General features: G+C 39.9%; 1 protein-coding gene across 3 annotated transcripts; it reads left to right on the top strand.

The window, feature by feature from the left end:
- The first annotated feature begins 7,722 nt into the window (after positions 1-7,722).
- Positions 7,723-14,754, top strand: LOC108697006 (indolethylamine N-methyltransferase). Of its 3 annotated transcripts, none has more exons than XM_041569309.1 (4): positions 9,738-9,813; positions 11,314-11,399; positions 13,149-13,356; positions 14,040-14,754. In XM_041569309.1, the coding sequence occupies exons 2-4, from the start codon at positions 11,396-11,398 to the stop codon at positions 14,473-14,475; spliced, it is 648 nt and encodes a 215-aa protein (XP_041425243.1). In that variant the 5' UTR covers positions 9,738-9,813; positions 11,314-11,395; the 3' UTR covers positions 14,476-14,754. The 3 variants fall into 3 exon arrangements, with proteins under 3 accessions (XP_018082179.1, XP_041425243.1, XP_041425242.1); XM_041569308.1 differs by lacking the exon at positions 9,738-9,813 and adding an exon at positions 9,920-10,138; XM_018226690.2 differs by lacking the exons at positions 9,738-9,813; positions 11,314-11,399 and adding an exon at positions 7,723-7,926 and having other exon boundaries at positions 14,040-14,753.
- Positions 14,755-15,259: the final 505 nt, after the last annotated feature.

Below are 15,259 nucleotides of genomic sequence, written 5' to 3'. Positions count from 1 at the left end.
ATACCTCCCAACTGTCCCAGTTTTTGCAGGACAGAATCATTTTTGACATCTTAACCCGCAGTTCTGGGTTTGTTACTGAAATGTCCTGACTTTCTCTTTGATCTCCTGCACTGAACAGCCATAAAAAGATACGTTACTTATTTATTTGGCTTTTGCTTCATTAGCAAAACTGTAATAACACATAAAAAATACAGAAATGTGTTCAAGAACACTACCAGTATTAAAAACAAGGTGACAGACAGAGAAAAAGGAAATCATTTTTAAAAATTAAAATTATTTAATTAAAATGGAGTCTATGGGAGATGGTATTCCTGTAATTCTAAGATTTCTCATACCTCCCAACTGTCCCATTTTTTGCAGGACAGTATAATTTTTGACAGCTTAACCCGCAGTTCAGGGTTTGTTACTGAAATGTCCTGACTTTCTCTTTGATCTCCTGCACTGAACAGCCAGAAAAAGATAAGTTTCTTATTTAATTGGCTTTTGCTTCATTAGCAAAACTGTAAAAACACATAAAAAATACAGAAATGTGTTCAAATTTTGTAAAATGGATATGGTAATTAGGGGGAGTGCCCATGAAAAATGGGCATGTCAGAAAATTGCCACGCTCCACTCGGCAAATCTTTTTGTTCCTCTTTGCAAAATGTTGGGAGGTATGCTTTCTAGATAATGGGTTTCCAGATTTAGGTTCCCAAACCTGGGGAATGCCTTTGCTTACTTATATGTATGACCTCTCTCTGTAAAGGCTTTAATAAAACAGTTTTGGCTGGGTTTGCTCTCAAATACATAATAGCCAGATTGCTTCACTATACCTTATCTCTTTGCTTCTGTTTTCTGATGTAGGGACCCATAGGGTTAATAGATCCTATGGCTTTAAATCCCTACAGGTTCAGTTCCCTTAGTTGCTGGGCAGAAGGAAATGTATCTAAGTGAGTTTGTTTACATTTGGATGCTATTGGCTGGCAGGTAGGTTCCTGCCTCTCTTTGTTATAGTGCTGGGAAAGGAGTGGCACTTTCTCTTTGCCTTCCACGTTAGAAACAGGGTGGATGTGCACTTTGAGCCTGGGCATGGGCCTAGTTAAGTCAGGAAACAGGGCCCCCTGAATGAGACAGATGTAGCTCCCATAACAGTACATTCTAGGAGTGTAAGTCAGTAAGGGTTCAGCTAAAAAGACCAGTTCATAAGACCAACATAAGAGTGACATGTAAGAAACTTACCCTGGTGGTCTAGTGGGCAGCGGGTCCATGCCGCATCCCTGGTGTGGACGCCCGCTGCGCCGCTCCTGTCCTTGCCGGCGCCATTTTTGGATCCCTAGGGCGCGCGGCGCACCTGCGCGTCTCTTAAAGGCGCAGGCACGCTGGCGTGATTGCACCAGCGCGCAACACTCGCTGGCGTTTTGGCGCCAATTGCTATCCCTATTTAAGGCCCATTCAGACCTGTAGCCAGGGCCCGTTATAGGATCATATCCTGTGGTTTCCTGAGCTTTTGCTACCTGTTTCTGAATTTGCTATCTTGACTGATTATCCGTGTTTGACCCAGCCTGTTCCTGACTACTCTGCATTCTGTATCCTGACCCTTGCCTGCCTACGACAACTCTTCCTGCTTAACCCCTTGCTTGATCACCCGGTTTGACCCTTTGCCTGTTTGACGATTCTGATATCCGCCTGCCTCGACCCAGCCTGTCTGACCATCCTTCTGTCTTATCCAGTCTGTCTGTTATCTGCCTGTCCTGATCCGGTCTATTCCGTTTCCACCAGACGCCTTGTCCTTGACCTTCTGCCCAAAGACTCTTGCTATCCGGTCGTGCCCCTTTGCCAGCCAGAACTCCTCGCCTTGTACCCCTCGTTAAGTCCAGGTGGCACCCAATTAAGCTGAGGGCTCCTCCCGAAGCCCAAAGGTGGTCACACTACTGGTGAAGCCGAGCCGAGACCAGGGTCCTTGGCATTTGTTCTGGTATTGGGTGCCGGCCGTGACATAACAGCTCTCCCAGGCCATGTTGCCTGTAGCATAGGAATCTCAGTGGAGAGGGAATCAGGATAGATCCAGGCCACTGCAGAATGTGTTGCAGAGGTGAAGTGAGGAGTGTCAGCCTGTGTTACACTCTGCATGTGATATTGCCTGTTCCACTTGTTTCTGAGAAACTGCTATGTTTTGTTATTTACAAGAACCTTCTGGTGTCCAATTCTATTATTTAGTCACACAGCACAAGTGAGGTATAGTTGCACATATGCTTACCATTCATCCCCATCTCATGGGTACAGGCCCCCGTTTCAGGACTTCTATCCCCATAAGAAATTGCCCCGTGAAGCATCCCCATCTTCAGAAAAATCTTTAAAAAATCCCCATAAAGCAGCTGATCAGGGCCCGCACTGCATAATTCTACAGGCAGGAGAGCAAGCTGCAGGAGAGAAAGCAGGCAGCAGGTTGATGACATCAATAGGAGACTGAAGAGGAAAGGCACACCTGTGCAAACCTCCTGTGGACTTGGCTGATTGGCCAGGCAGGATCCTGTTCCAGTATTTAGCATGCTGCAAATTCTCCCTCTCCCCCTCTCCCCCCTCCTCCCAGATGATCAGTGGCAGGCAGAGAATGCTGGTAATGTTCTGTTTATTTTCTCTGTCTGTCTCACTAAGTTTCAATCCCCCCCCCCACTATTCCCTTATCAATGCTCTTGCATTACAAAGTTTTAGCTAGTATACCTAGTTTCTCCCATTGTGCCACCATTAACCCTTTCCTTACCTTTAATTAGCAATATTTTCTCTATGCCATGCGACTATGAATTCTGGGGGTATTGCACATGGAATTACCTCTATGCCACCCTACTGTGAATTCTGGGGTATTGTACATGGAATTGCCTTTTTACAATCCTTCTATGAATTCTGGGGAAATGTACATGGAATTGCATCTGTTGTATAAGGAATTGCCTTTATGCCATCCTACTATGAATTGTGTGGGTATTGTACATGGAATTGCCTCTATGCCATCCTACTATGAATTATGTGGATTTTGCACATGGAATTGCCTTTATGCCATTCTACTATGAATTATGTGGGTATTATTGACTTTCATAATATGGAAATAACACGTGTTGATGTTGCTGCAAATCAATCTACAAATCACTACTGCCAAAGATGTAAAATAACAAATGTTGGATGCTAGGGGTTCTTTACAAACAGATAGAACAGGCTTTATTCAGGTACAAAGCACCACAGGGTTATAATACTTACAACTGAGGTAGATCAAAGTACATGCCAGGTACATTCACAGGTGTAGCAGATACAGCAACGAAAGGCACCATAGTAGGAATAGCATAAGGATCACCTTCCAGGGTTTCAGTACCTCAAGTGGCCCGGATCCCATACAGAAGACATAGAACAGGGTTAGAACATAGCCTGAATCCCTTGTCCCTACTGTGGTCCCTTCACTACAGGCAAAGCAGAGCCTGGGGGAGAGCTACTCCCTTCTATCCTCCTTGGTGGAGCTTGAGCTGCTCTTACTAGCTAAACCTCTCTGACTCACTTTCACTAGAAAGTGCTATGAAAAGAGCTGTCCTATACACTGGCTTCACCTCATTCACGGGGTCCCTGTACCCTGACTTCACTAAAGGGGTTATCTCTTTAAGGCCTAACACTTCTGCTGCCTTGTTGACTCCAGGCTCAGTGGAACAACTGCCCAGGTCAACTGCTGCAGGATAAAGAGGAAGTGCCCCACCCTGTAAAGCACTTTGTTACAGCACTGCAGGAAGTGGGCACTACCTAGAACCAATAGAATGCGTATGCAAATATATGTTACATGGGTTTTAACCCAGCAACAGGGAAGGAGGCAATGTTAGAGAATGAAGCCATAAGGGCCATTACACTTATGGTTCCTTACATATTCACAGAGGGTGTATTTGTAAAATGGGGAGTGGTCAGTGGGGGTGTCCTACAAGTGGGTGTGGTCTTACTCAAGATATGATTCATAAAGCTTTAATAAAAAATAATGTAAACAAGGTGCTAGGGCCATATGGCATACACCCCCAGTTTTTAAGAGTGCTTAGTTCAGTTTTAGACCAGCCCTTATTTCTGTTTTTCTCTGGCTTTTATTTGGTATAGTACCTATGGACTGGAAAAAAGCTGATGCCATTACAATAATTAAAAAGGGATTGCAATCTCAGCCTGGCAATTATAGGCCAGTAAGTTTGACATCTGTGGTGGGCAAATTATTTGAAGGCGTGTTAAGGGATCACATTCAAAATGTTGTCCTAGTGAATGACGTTATGAGCAACAATCAGTATGGCGTTATGAAGGATAGGTCATGTCAGACAAATTTGATTGCTTTTTATGATAAGGTAAGTAAAATGCTGGACAGTGGAGGAGTAGTAGATGTGCCCCACAAATGACTGCTTTCTGGATAGGAATCGTGCTACAGGATCGGTTATAGAGTGTGGTTGTTAATGGTACATTCTCTGCTTGGAGTAGGGTTGTTAGTGGGGTCCCTCAGGGCTCGGTATTGGGTTCACGTTTATAAAACTTGTTCATAAATCACATAGGGGAGGGTATTGTAAGTAATGTATCAGTGTTTGCAGATGACACAAAACTATCCAGCCCAATTAATTCCATCCAGGATGTGACATCCTTGCAACACGATCTTGACAAACTGCCAATCTGGGCAGCTAAGTGGCAAATGAGATTCAATTTTGATAATGTAAAGTCATGCACCAGGGATGTAAAAATATCCAAGCCACTTATACCCTTAATGGGAATGCATTAGGTCAATCCATAATGGAAAATGAACCCACACACAACCCCCCCAACACAGCTATGGGAGGGCAAACTACTATACACAATGCAACTCCAATGGGTACTAGCACTAAAGGACAAAGGGGCAAATTCACTAACGCGCGAAGCGCCGAACGCTAGCGTTAATTCACTAGCGTTGGGCATTTTCGCTACTGCGCAAATTCACTAACGAACGCTGGCGTAGTTTCGCTAGTGTTACTTCGCAACCTTACGCCAGGCGAATCTTCGCTAGCGACGAAACTACGCAAATTCACTAACTTGCGCAGTGTAGCGAACGCTACCTTTTACGCTAGACTTCCTTCGCCACCTCAGACCTGGCGAAGCGCAATAGAGTAGATAGGGATTGTTTAAAAAAAAGTCAAAATTTTTTCTAAGTCCCAAAAAACGCTGGCGTGTTTTCTACATGATGGCTGATAGGCTGAAAAAGATCGAAAAATTTTTGGGGCTCAGATTGAAAAATTTTTGGGGCTCCCCTTCCTCCCCCCTACATTTCCTGACTCATGGCAACTTACCTAGACAGTGGGCACATGTGTAGGGCAAAATAAATTTTTTATTTGATGATTTGAAGGTTTTCTTGGCATTTGTAGTGCAGATACGTGTTCCTCCATTGAAATTTGAATTTCGCGCCGTATGCAAATTAGCCTTCGCTAGCGCAACTTCGCTTTATATAGCGAAACAACGCTAGCGCAACTCCGCAACCTTACGCTACCCCTGTGCGCAACTTCGGATTTTAGTGAATTTGCGAAGCACTGGCGAAACTACGCCTGGCGAAGTGCGGCGAAGTTGCGCCTGGCGCAACTTCGCATCTTAGTGAATTTGCCCCAAAGAGTCCAAAGGTTCCCTCTTCTTTGACATTTGGCACAAATATCTAGACACACTGAAGGGACAAAAATACCATACGCTACGAGCACCCTTCAGATACACTAAATGGTGGGCAGAAGCCTCCCTCAGGGGGGAACTACATAAAAGTTCATGAATGCAAAAAGTAAAAAAAACAAAAAAACTCGCCTCCTCCTCTAATGCTCAAACCCCACGCAAGGTGATCCACCCTGAGAAGACTACGATAGACATGGAAAAGGAAAATACCCTCCCCCCTCTCTCTCTCTTTCTCCCCCCCTCCACTCTCATCTTTCTTTGTTTGTACATTGCTACTCTCATGTCAAATGTATGATACTGTGCAACTCTGGCTCAAAAAGTGGTAATATGACAAGTGACTACCACCGCAAACCGAGTATTAACACTTACAATGCTAAGGCGTTCATTATGTAACAACAAATAGATAATGCATGGTTCTTGAAATGTCACCTCTGCTACATGTATGTATTTTATTTTATTTCTGAAAAAAATAAAACAGTTGCATAATGGAAAATGACCTTGGAGTCCTTGTAGATAATAAACTTGGCTGGAGCAAGCAATGCCAGTCAGCAGCATCAAGGGCAAACAAGGTCTTGAGCTGTATAAAAAAAGGGGCATTGATTCAAGGCAGGAAGGGGTCATTCTTCCACTGTATAGAGCACTGGAAAGGCCCCATCTAGATTATACTGTACAGTTTTGGTCTCCAGGACATTATTGAATTGGAAAGGGTACAGCTGGTAAAAGCTGGTAAAAGGTATGGACATTTTTAGCTACTGTATGAGGAAAGACTGGACAAATTGGGCTTCTTCACGCTTGTGGTTAATGGGTGATATGACAACTATGTATAAATATATAAGAGGATCATATAATAATCTCTCTAATGCTTTTTTTACCAGTAGGTATTTCCAGCTGATGCAAGGTCACCCATCTAAATATTCCAAAGGTTTTTTTTTTTTTACAGTGCTGTGAAGAATTGGAATTCTCTCCCTTAATCAGTTGTACAGGTTGATACATTAGATATCTTTAAAGGGGTTGTTCACATCCAAACACTTTTTTCAGTTCAGTTGTTTTCAGATTGTTACCCAGAAATAACGACTTTTTTCAATTACTTTCCATTATTTATTTTTTACTGTTTTTCCATAATCTAAGTTTAAAGTTGAATGTGCCTGTCTCTGGTGTTTCAGTCTGGCAGCTCAGTAATTCAGGTGTGGACTCTAAACTGTTACAATTTTGCAACATTTAATTGATCCATTTCTCAGCAGCATCTCTGGAGCATTAGCAGCTATTGAATCAATTCTAACAGCTGCTTGAATGAAACACAGAGATTCTGCTCAGCAGGGATAAAGATGAGAAATGTTTCAATTAAATGTATCAATTTCTAACAGTTTACAGGGTCGGCGACCCCCCTCCCAGAGCTGCTTTAGAAGGTGAAAAATTATACTTTACACTTCAATATTAGAAAAACGGTCACACAGAAAATAGAAAGTAATTGGAAAAAGTCATTATTTCTGATGATCTATCTGAAAACAACTAGTTGTTTGGAGGTGAACATCCCCTTTAAGATTGGATGGCTTTTTAGCAAGTGAGGGAATACAGGGTTATGGAAGATAGCTCATAGTACAAGTTGATCCAGGGACTAGTCCGATTGCCATTTTCTCCCTCTGAGGCAAATTGGAGAAGCTTTCAAAGGGTTTTTTTGCCTTTCTCTGGATCAACTCGCAGTTAGGCAGGTTAAAATAGAGTTAAAGGTTGAACTTCATGAACGTGTGTCTTTTTTCAACCTAACTTACTATGTTACTTTGTTACAAGGCAGCTGATTAATAGACCTGTCTTTGCTGGGGAACGAAGACTTTTGCAACATTGTTTTAAAATTAACAACCAGGAGTTAAGCCAATACTGTCTTAGCAATAGCAATTGTTTTTACAAATAATAAGCACTGACAGTTTTTATTAATGTATATTGGAAAGTTGCTTAGAATTTGTTTTCTTTTATTAGGCAAATTTTTATTTTTGGGTTGACTTGCCTTTTAATTTTATTGGAAGCCAGCTTTCAGAAACCACACCCAACTTCTAATTACAAAAAGAAATAGATTTAGTCAACAAGCGTCATTTCAGATTTTTGAAGAAACTAACAACATGGATACGGAACTCACAGGCAAAGATATTTATGAGGAGAAATTCAATCCTCAGACTTATTTAGATACATTCTACAACCCAAATTCAGGTGTTTTAGTAAGGGAAGGTTTGATGCAATTTACTTTGAGAAAACTTCATGAGACATTTACTGTGCGTAAGTATCATATATTTACTTCTCTTCTATCAGTCCTCAAATTTGTAATTGCAAACCTATTTGATTATTTAATACTATACACCTGTTATAAGTTGTCATCTCAGACTGAAGGAATAAGGGTAGAGCTCCACGAGTATTTTTCGCCAGATTGATGCCCGAGACAAAACTCCTGTGACAAGTTGGATGGAGTTGCACGCATGAAGATATAATTGGACTGAATGAAAATTCGAAGTTACACGGTCCGACTGTGTCCACATCTGACAGTCGTGTCACGTCACATGTAATGTAGTTGTTACCTCCAACTTTTTATTCAGCCCAAACTATATCTTCACGTGTGCGACTCCATCCGGCTTGTTGCAGGCGTTTTGTCGGCGGGCGTCAATCCAATGAAAAAATGAAAAAAAAATTCCTCAAGCTCTACAGGGCTGTATTTAGGTCCGATGCCGCCCTAGGCATCAGACCTAAACACGCCCCTAAGCCATACGCGATGATGTTTTGCCGCACGCTCTGACGTCATGCGGTGCGTTCAGCAGAAGTGATGCCAGCATGCCGTGCACGTGATGTCACTTCTGCAGTCTTCTCTACGTCACCGGAAAAAAATAGGCACCTGAGGGCCATCCCCAAAACCGTGCATCCCTAGGCACAAGCCCTCGTGGGCCTATATATAAATACAGCCCTGGAGCTCTACCCTTAGGGTCCGATTCACTAAGGGTCGAATTTCGAAGTTAAAAATACTTCGAAATTCGACCCTCGAATTGAAATCCTTCGACTTCGAATATCGAAGTCGAAGGATTTAGCGCTAAACGTTCGTTCGATCGATCGAAGGATTTTTCGTTCGATCGAACGATTAAATCCTTCGAAGCGAACGATTCGAAGGATTTTAATCCAACGATCGAAGGAAAATCCTTCGATCAAAAAAAGGTTAGCAAACCTATGGGGACCTTCCCCATAGGCTAACATTGACTTCGGTAGGTTTTATCTGCCGAAGTAGGGGGTGGAAGTTTTTTTTAAAGGGAAAGTACTTCGACTATTGAATGGTCGAATAGTCGAACGATTTTTCGTTCGAAACGTTCGAATCGAAGTCGAAGGTCGTAGTCGAAGGTCGAAGTAGCCCATTCAATGGTCGAAGTGCCCAAAAAATACTTCGAAATTCGAAGTATTTTTCATTCGAATCCTTCACTCGAGCTTAGTGAATCGGCCCCTTACTGTTGCTACAACCAGATCAAGTATTGTTTTCCTATGAGGAATAATTTTACTAGAAGTGTAACCAGAATCCACAAACAATATACACAAGTAATCGTTCACGAGATAAGGTACAGCTTAAAACCCTGTTAACTAAATGCTGAAATGTCTGTCACCAGCACAGGTGGAGACAATGCTATGAGAAAATACTTTGCCAAGAGAATAATTAGAGAACCTCTATGAAATATTATAACTCACTTTTAAAGAACCAGTGATATTAAAGAAGATAAAGTTTAAAATTGTTTGTTACGACACACCAGTTTTCTCCCCTGGCAAAAAAAAACCTGCTATCTCTTGACTTGAATGTCAGTCACCTTTCACTGCACATAAAGGTAGATTTTGATCTGAAAATGTGGGCATGCATTTTCAGATGAAATCTGACAGAATGAGTGGAAACAATGGTTGCTATTCAAATCATTAATAGCTACAGTGGCAATAACCTAACTCCTATTGGCTGTGTCTGCTGTCAGTTTGCCATTGCTTCCATGTGCTGTGATGTGCTGGGCAAGGCTGAAGAGAAACTGTTACAAGTTTGGGAAAGGGAGGGGGAGTGCTGGCAATGTGCTTTAGAGACTTCAACTGTGCACAGGCAGAGAGGATCCTGTAACTAATTTGGGTGGGGAAGGGGTTGCCAGCTGGATATAGGTAAGTGTCTGAGGGAGGTACTTGAGATGCACAGGGGGATTGAGATGTACAGGGGGTGCAGAGGTGGGGGAATTGAAATGTGCAGAGGTGGTGGACTGATATGTGCAGAGGTGGGGGAATAAGGTGTGGAGGTGGATTAAGGTGTGCAGAGATGGGTTGAGGTGTGCAAAGTAGGGGACCTGAGGGAAGCAGGGGTGGGACTGGGAACTTGTGACAACTACAGTAGGTGTCTGCTGTTTGGCCTCTTTCTGGAAGCCCTCCCAAGCTGCATGCGCACTTCGAGCCTTCAACAGACATCTCCCTCCAGCTGTCAGTGCCCCCCCAGGTAAAACACATACCAGACACAAGACAACCTTACATACACAGAACACACATTTATGCAAGCTTGACTTTTTTTATTTTGCACACTTAAAATCACAGTTTTGTACACATATTTACACATGCACGTATACAGACATACAACACGTGCACACATACACAAAATCACTTTTTTCCATGCTTTTTGAAATTTATTATTGCATGTTAGTTTTGCCCTAAAAATCATTTTAGCTTTTTTTTTAACTGTTTTATTAGCAGATCAGGTATTTTGACTACTAGTTACACTGCTGGATGAATTATTTTATTGATCGTCTCTTTTTTTTTTACTTATTTTCTGCATTATCATGTTTTACCTGTTTTTAGAAAAGCTTTGTAGCTTTGTGGTTTGGAACAAAAAAATAGTATCCATATTTATCCATTTGTGAGAATGTGAATGTTACAAAATATAAATATGGTTTTCTACAGACTTCATACTGTTAGGGGGCTACTTTGCTGGACAGCTGGACTATTAACTATGGAAATTCATATGCACTATTTTTATTATGGGGTCTGTACATGCCATATACTTGGATAAAACTGTTCACTTGGGCATCAAAAATTGTTCAACAGACCACTGGCTTACAAATTTAGGGTGTTTTTATTTGGCACCCAATTCATTTGAGTTATAAGATGCTGTAGTGTGTGTTTTATTTCCCAATTTTTTAGATATTTTTGAACCCCTTATCTTGTTACAGAAGTAGAATTACACCAACATGTTAGCTTATTTTGAAAGCTTAATTTGTCCTGAAAGAAACAAGATAAAGTCTTCCTTGGTGTACTAATAGTCCCCATTCCCCCAGGAAATGCACCTGAAATGAAAGCACAACAAAAAAGATCCCAAATCATTTGGCAGTGAAAAGGTTACAGCTATTTCATGGCTTGCCAAATATGTAAAGCAAAGAACAGGCACTAGAAATTCCACCGAATTTTGCAGGCCTTAAAGGGGTGGCTCACATTTAAGTTAACTGTTAGTATGTTATAGAATGGCTTATTCTAAGGAACTTTATGGTGAAACAAAATGGGTCAAATTCGCCCAAGCCTAATTCCCACTGCTGAAAAGTTTATATAAATCAATATATAGATCAGCTGATGTTACACTATAATGTGTAGTTCATATAAATAATTGCATTAATTATTTTGCAGTTAACTGGGGGTAAGTGAAGTTTGCCGTAAGTTTAAACCTACCGACCTGCTCTTGTCACGCTGCTCTGCCTGTCATTGCTTGATGTGTAAGTTACATAAATTTCTAAGCAAGTCAGTGAAGTGTTTGTGGATGTTTTGACGCAACTTTGTACATAATTGAAATTATGCTTGATGCCAAAGTAATTAAAAGAGAAGACACATAAAAATATGGGAAAGCAGGTATTTATTCCCAGAAAGGGTAACACCCCTTTGATAGTCTATTCAGTTATAACCTAGGCAGAAGGTGGATGAGAGTGCAAGAAAAGGGAGAACAAGGTCGCTCCTTTTCTGCAGTATGATGTACATCAGTAATTGTCTGCATGGCTGTGTGGTTGTTTGTTGGAAGGCAGGAATGCTTATTTGTGGGGAGAGAGACTCTCAGATGGGGTCATGTATACAGAAAGAGTTTCATACATGTATATAAAAAAACTCCTCAAGGTAATGATGCAGTAAAAATTTTAGATTTTTGATATGCTGAGTCTGTTAAACTATGCCATTGCAAGGGAGAAATTAACCAATGACCATTCAAATTATGTGACTCTTTAAAGTGCACAAGCATGAATGAATAATAGGATAAATTACTAGCAGGAGTGCAATATCAAAGCCTGGGTGTGATGATGTTATCATATAGGAAGTTCTCAGTGTGTCTAATTTAAAATAGACCTCTCCCACCCCTTTAGAAAACTGAGTGACAGGAGAAGCACTGATTTATCAGGTATAAAAATGAGCTTTTACAACAAACTTTTTACTTTTTGTTATGGAAAATGTATTTTTTTTACACATTGAGAACATTGTTAGTGGTACTAAAAACAAGAAAAAGCAGTAAAACCCCACACTACCTTACAAAATTAATTGAGATCTAATTATATAAGTGCTTAGTGCTATTATAATCATATGCTTAGTTCTCAATCAATTTAGCACCAACATACAATTAATGGTATTTCAATTGATTGTGTTATATTCAAATAATTAAAAAAAAAAAGGTTTGAAGGCTCACGACGCACGTTTCACATACGCTTTATCAAGGCATTTTGCCTTGATAAAGCGTATGTGAAACGTGCACCGGAAAGCCTTCAAACCTTCAAACCTTTTTTTTTTTTTTTTTAAAAAAAAAAAGCTTATTATTGAAATCTTACCTTTTTTAAACTAAAATTGAATCTCTGATCCAGAGAAATTTAATGGAATTGTAGCGCTACTAGCACAGCATTCATTCCTTTTATTCTCTTTTCTCTCTTAGGCAAATAATTTTAGTAAGGTAGTGTGTGGTTTTACTGCTTGTTTTTAGTACCCCTATTCTGGTTTATATACCTCTACACAGCCTGAAATTGAGTAATACAAGTGAGCGAACATTCATTACAAATGAACTATATTTTTGTTTGTGAACATTGTTAGTGGTGTCATAAGATTTGGACAATAAAGGTGAACAACCCCTTTAAGTTCCAGCAGAATTTTGCATTTCATTTTCTCTAAGTGCAAGATTTTATTTGAATTTTGTGGTCTCTCATTTTTATAGGCATTTCCTTAGGGCTCGCTGGGAGCAGTCATCGGATCCCCAGTACTTTACCCAATGCGGCTGGGCGACATGCCGTCCCTAAAATATTGCCGCCCTAAGCCCAGGCCTTTGTGGCCTTGCAACAGATCCGGGCCACCCTTCATTGAATCATTATTATGTTCTTAAATCTATTGATTTTGAACAATAAACTCATTATCATGTTATGTCATAGTTTTATATGTTTTACTAAAGACCTGCAGAAAATAAATTGGTAGAACATCAGTCATCTTAATGTATTGATCAGGTGGAGTGAAAGGGGAAACACTTATTGACATTGGCCAAGGACCAACAATTTATCAGGACCTTTCTGCATGTGAATCTTTTAAAGAGATCATCGGTGCAGAGTACACTGAGCGTAACCGGGAGTACTATAAAAAAACCCTGAGAAATGAACCAGGAATATTTGACTGGACAACTGTTATACAAACAGTTTGTGATCTGGAGGGAAAGGGGTAAGGCACTATTTCATTATTAATCCTACCAAAACATTGTCTTAAGTCCCAGGGGTGGTGTGCCATTTTTTATATTTAATGGGAAGGAAGCCTGTTTTCTCTTTCATATTGGTGTTAATTTAAGCCTTGATATCAGTGAGCACAAAGTTTGAAAAGCTGCTTTAAAGCAATGGCAGAACTGAGGAAAGGGTAACACTTTTATAACAAACTTCTATTATAGAGATTGCAATAACTTGAAACGGGGTTGTGATTATACCATTATAGTTGAACTAATTAAAGAAAAGGCCTGATTGGCCCACAATATTGACACAAACATAAAAAAACATAAAATAAATAAGACTACATATAACATCAGTGATATAGGATTGTTTTGCCACCAATATGGATTTATGCAGCTTAGTAACTATCATGTACAAAGTACTGTTATATTATAGAGATATCAACAACTGGGAAAGTGGTCATGATTAAACTATTATAGTTGGGTTGATTAAAGTAAAGGCCTGATTGGCTTCAATGATTGCTATGGGGTAGTTTAAGCAAATGTTTGCTCCTTGTTTGCAAAGAAGCTCAATGAGATCTTATGATTCATATCAGCAGTTATATTAACTACAGGTAAAAGCAAGTTGCAAAGCAGCTTTGTAATTACAGAACATAACACTAACCAGTTAAATTTACTTTTTCAGTACAACAGTGGAAGAGAAGAGAGAAAAACTGAAAAAGACGGTGACAAAGATAATTAAATGTGATATAAATAAAAGCAATCCTGTGGAACCTCTGGTGCTGCCCAGAGTTGACTGTGTAATGGCCATTGGGTGCTTGGAATGTGTCCGTGATCTGGATAGTTTTTGTGATGCCCTTAAGAACATTTCATCTTTGCTAAAAGTGGGAGGGCATTTAATAATTGATGAGCTTCTTAACGGTACCTACTACTTCTTAGGAGGCACAAGGTTTTCTTGTGTAACCTTAACTGAGGAATTCATGAGAAATGCTATAACTGATGCCGGCTTTGCAATAATAGACCTGGAGGTTCAGGCCATTAACAGAGACAAACAGCAGTACAATATCTCTGATAATGACTCAGACATATTCATTCTTGCACGCAAACTGCAAGATATTTAGGTTGGAGAGGATAGTATATAATATACAGCATATCTGCTCTCTACTAAGGCTGGTTTATTTAAACATTCAGTCATATAAAAATACCTATTCTGAACTCTATTAAATAAGAAAACATTTTGTTTCCTATTTAACTCTCTCTTTGAGTCATGCAGTTGTCACCTAAAGAATTAAACAGCCCCTCAACAAAGATATGTCTTACTATTTTAATGTTTGATAAAAGAAAAAAATTACGTTAGACAACAATGAGATAACTGCTGTAGAACTAGTAGAACTAGTAGAGGTGATTTTCATTGGAAATATCATTGATAATTAATTAGGTCTAGGTTGGGGAGCTATAATTACAAAACAGTCCACTTTAGAGAGGGTTATGTTCTCTTTACATTTCCTATACTTCAAAACTGGTTAAATAAATGGGGCAATATGCTGTGTTCAACATGAACTTATTAAATGTGCTTTCCTCAAATATTGTTTTTGTTATTTTTTTGTTTGGTTGTACAATAGAATGTCTATGTTCAAACTAAAAGAATGGATCACAGACTATAAAATATTTTTTTGTTGTAGTTAATTTTTAAAACACTTTGGGGGTTACTTAATAAACTGCTAATGCAAAAATCCCGAAAAAATTGTTATTTTCTTTTATAAAATCATACTTTTAAAAAATCACTATTTTTTTCCGAAATATATTAAACGCAGAGGATGGAAAAGTCCAAATCAGAAAATCCGGCATCTCAGACCTGTCAAGGTTCCATATAAGTCAATGGAAGAAGTCCCAATACATTTTTTG

This window comes from Xenopus laevis, chromosome 7L, assembly GCF_017654675.1.
Source record: "Xenopus laevis strain J_2021 chromosome 7L, Xenopus_laevis_v10.1, whole genome shotgun sequence".
In the NCBI taxonomy this organism is placed as follows: domain Eukaryota; kingdom Metazoa; phylum Chordata; class Amphibia; order Anura; family Pipidae; genus Xenopus; species Xenopus laevis.
This window is presented reverse-complemented; position numbering and strand designations above follow the sequence as displayed.